General features: G+C 45.7%; 1 protein-coding gene across 1 annotated transcript; it reads left to right on the top strand.

The window, feature by feature from the left end:
- The first annotated feature begins 656 nt into the window (after window positions 1–656).
- LOC112468762 lies at window positions 657–2650 on the top strand. The gene is made up of 2 exons (XM_025038104.1): window positions 657–1973; window positions 2108–2650. The coding sequence occupies exons 1-2, from the start codon at window positions 657–659 to the stop codon at window positions 2648–2650; spliced, it is 1860 nt and encodes a 619-aa protein (XP_024893872.1).
- Window positions 2651–3780: the final 1130 nt, after the last annotated feature.

The raw sequence follows: 3780 nt of genomic DNA on the forward strand, positions 1-3780 counted from the left end.
ATGATAATTTCAAATCGATCGTACATGATAACGAGAACCTTTCTCCTGTTCAGAAACTACAATATTTAAAATCATCGTTGATAGACGAAGCCGCTCAGGTAATTCAATCTCTAGAAATCTCATCACAAAATTACGAAGTAGCATGGGCTCTCGTAGTGGAACGGTACGATAATAGAAGAATAATAATACAGAGCCATATTCGCGCGCTGTTTGATCTTTCGGTAATATCTAAGGAATCTTCAACACAATTGAGATCGTTGGTCGATGCCGCTTTAAGACACACGCGAGCACTTCATGCTCTTGGTCAACCGACCGAATCGTGGGACGCATTGCTTTTTCATTTATTGACATCAAAACTCGATCGAAATTCTTATCAAGAATGGGAGCGTTCTCTTGACGGAACCGATATGCCGTCTATTGATGATTTTTGGAAGTTTTTAAAAAATCGCTGTCATGTTTTGGAAAACGTAAGTCAGGAAGTCTCAGTTTATTCGAGTCAGTCGAATAACGCGGCGAGAAATCAATTGCGATCGAGCAATATGCGAGGTAATACGAAGCAAATGGCGAGGCCGACCCTTGTGACCGTTTACGCTAAATCCGAGTGTACCATTTGTAAACAGAACCATAACATATTTCAATGAGAACAGTTTCGTAGGATGAGTCGCGAAGCGAGATTTGCCAAGGTGAAATCCATGGGGCTCTGCTACAATTGTTTAAGACCAAATCATTTGGTTGACGAATGTAAATACGGTACGTGTAGAAAGTGTAAACGTAAGCATCATACCCTTCTTCACTCTGAAGGTGATTCATTTGATCGAGGATCTGGTAGCTCTAATGCGGCAAACGCCAATCCAATCGCAAGTCTCCAAGCGGTCGTCGCTTTGAGAGTTCTTTTGGCCACGGCATCCGTGCGTATGTTCAATGACCGCGGAGAGCCTGTCAAATGTAGAGTTTTGTTGGATAACGGGTCTCAGTCTAACTTTGTTACTGAGAAATTAAGCGGTATTCTGAATCTCACTAAGAGAGAAGCTAATATTCCGGTGTCGGGTTTTAATCAAAGCTTAACGCATATTAAGCATTCTATCGCAACGACCCTTCAGTCAAGGGATGGACGTTTTGCTGCGGAGTTGTTATTCTTGGTGGTCCCTCGAATTACAGAGACACTTCCTGCACAGACGATTAACCGTTGCGATTTAAATCTTCCCCGAAATATCACCTTGGCAGATCCCGAATTCTGCACTCTTTCAGAGATTGACGCTCTTATAGGAGCGGAACTATTTTACCAATTGTTATGCGTGAGTCAGATCAAATTAGGCAATGCGCTGATATTACAAAAAACGCGTCTTAGTTGGATAGCGTCGGGAGCTATACACGATAGGGGGCCTGCGTCAAATCGAATAGCATGTGATTTAGTGGTAGACTCGCTGGATGCCCAGGTCGCTAAATTCTGGGAAATTGAGGAGGTCTCGAGCGTTAGGCGTTTGTCCGATGATGAGAGGGCGTGCGAACAACACTTTTCTCAGACGCACTCGAGGGATGAGAGTGGCCGTTATATAGTTAGGCTTCCGTTTAACAGTAGAAAACGCGAACTGGGCGACTCTTATCAAACAGCAAAGAAAAGGCTGTATTCACTGGAAAGGAGATTGGCACGAGATCCTCAATTGCGTGAAGAGTATACGGATTTTCTTGACGAGTATGAGAGGCTTGGTCACATGACTGAGATCCCTGTCTCCGATGTGGCCGAAGAAGGATATTTTATTCCACATCACCTTGTCTTCAAGCGTGACAGCCATACAACAAAATTGCGAGTTGTTTTCAACGCTTCATCAAAGAGCAGTACTGGCGTTTCGCTCAACAATGTACTTTTCGCTGGTCCGACCCTGCAGGAGGACTTGTTCTCCATCGTTACGAGATTTCGAACCCACCGATATGTACTGCGTGCCGACATTGAGGAAATGTATAGGCAGGTTAAGGTACACCCCGAGGACGGCAAATATCAAATGATTTTATGGCGTAGAAGTACAGAGGATCCGATCAAAATATACATTTTGAACATGGCAACTTATGGTACCGTGCCAGCTTCATTTTTCGTCGTTCGTTGCTGCAGTTGTCTGAGGACGAGCGAAGGCGTTTTCCCCTGGCTTGCAGGATTCTTCTTGAAGACTTCTACATGGACGATGCTCTCACCGGTGCATCGAAACTGGACCAGGCTCGAGAATTGCGTGATGAGCTTATCGGGTTGCTGACTTGTGGTGGCTTCCATCTGCGCAAATGGTGTTCAAACGAACCAAGTCTGTTGGAGCCACTACTGGATCAATCCTTGGACCCTCACATTTGTTTGAGCGAGTCTGAAACTCAGAAGACCCTCGGTATTCATTGGCATCCCCGTGAAGACCATTTAATTCACGTCGTAAAACCGTTTACCGAGCACCAGCGAACGACGAAGAGAACCATGCTTTCCCAGGTTGCCTCACTCTTCGATCCTCTTGGACTGGTTGGTCCTGTTATCGTGAAGGCGAAGATTATGCTGCAGCGGCTGTGGGAGGATAAGCTGGATTGGGATGAATCCGTTCCTGTGGACATCGCTACCTCCTGGAGCAAATACAGGGAGCAAGTCGAGCTCCTAAATAACTTCATCGTTCCTCGTTAAGTCACAACAGAGAATGTAATTAATGTCCAGTTACAATGTTTCTGCGATGCAAGCGAAAGGGCTTATGGAGCAGTGCTATATCTGAGATCTACAACTTCTTCGGGGATCCACATTGTTCGATTGATTTGTTCCAAAACGCGGGTAGCGTCAATCAAGAAAGTAACTTTACCCCGGCTTGAATTGAGCGCGGCGGATCTCCTTGGTAAATTGCGCGGAGCCACTATTAAGTCATTTAGAATTGAGATAGATGAAGAGTTCTTTTGGTCGGACTCTACGATCGCGCTCCATTGGATCCAAACTTCACCACACAGATTGAAGACCTTTGTTGCGAACCGAGTTTCGCACATTCAGGAGAACACGCAGCATGGAAAGTGGAGACACGTGCCGTCTCAGGACAATCCCGCAGATGCGTTGTCAAGAGGACAGAGTTTCCCCGCGAATTTGTCAACAACCCCATTTGGAAAAATGGACCGTGTTGGCTATCCAAGGATGAAGCTGCTTGGCCGCTGAATTTAATACCTGGTATTGAAATTCCGGAACAGCGCTCAATTGTTGTCCTGTCAAACGTTCACGGTGTCGATACGGATCTGTTTCTAAGGTTTTCATCCTTTGCTAAGATGAAAAGGGTCATAGCACGCTGTATACGATTCGCTTCTAAGTGTCGCTCCTTGGAGGTCGCCTCGGGGGACCTCAGCGTCGGGGATTTGGGTGACGCCGAGATGCGTATTATGAGATTAGTCCAACTCTCAGCCTTCGAGAGCGAGCTGCGTAGTTTGCGTGAGAAGCGTCTGTTAGACAAGAAAAGTAGGATATTGTCTCTTAGCCCGTTTTTGGATGTTGATGGGGTACTCTGAGTCGGGGGTCGATTGAGACACGCGGATCTGACTTTTGCTCAGAAACATCCTATCTTATTGCCAGCTAACAATCACGTTTCCGAGTTGATAATTCGCGAGACTCATATCAAACTTTGTCATGCCGAAAGTCAGGCGACCTTGTATGCAATTAGAGAAAATTATTGGTTGGTAAACGGAAAAAACCGCGTCAAAGGAGTAATCCAAAAATGTGTAGTGTGTTCTCGTTGGCGCCCCTCGACTCCTGAGTATCAGATGTGCGATTTGTCTAGGGTTAGA

This window comes from Temnothorax curvispinosus, unplaced genomic scaffold, assembly GCF_003070985.1.
Source record: "Temnothorax curvispinosus isolate PA1 unplaced genomic scaffold, ASM307098v1 QBEX01001968.1, whole genome shotgun sequence".
Lineage (NCBI taxonomy): Eukaryota > Metazoa > Arthropoda > Insecta > Hymenoptera > Formicidae > Temnothorax > Temnothorax curvispinosus.

Bases quoted from the DNA above. Each gene is read 5' to 3' on its own strand.
- LOC112468762 (XM_025038104.1), top strand. From the start codon at position 657: ATGAGTCGCGAAGCGAGATTTGCCAAGGTGAAATCCATGGGGCTCTGC. The intron at 1,974-2,107 runs GTACACCCCGAG...TCGTTGCTGCAG, and splicing joins AAATGTATAGGCAGGTTAAG to TTGTCTGAGGACGAGCGAAG.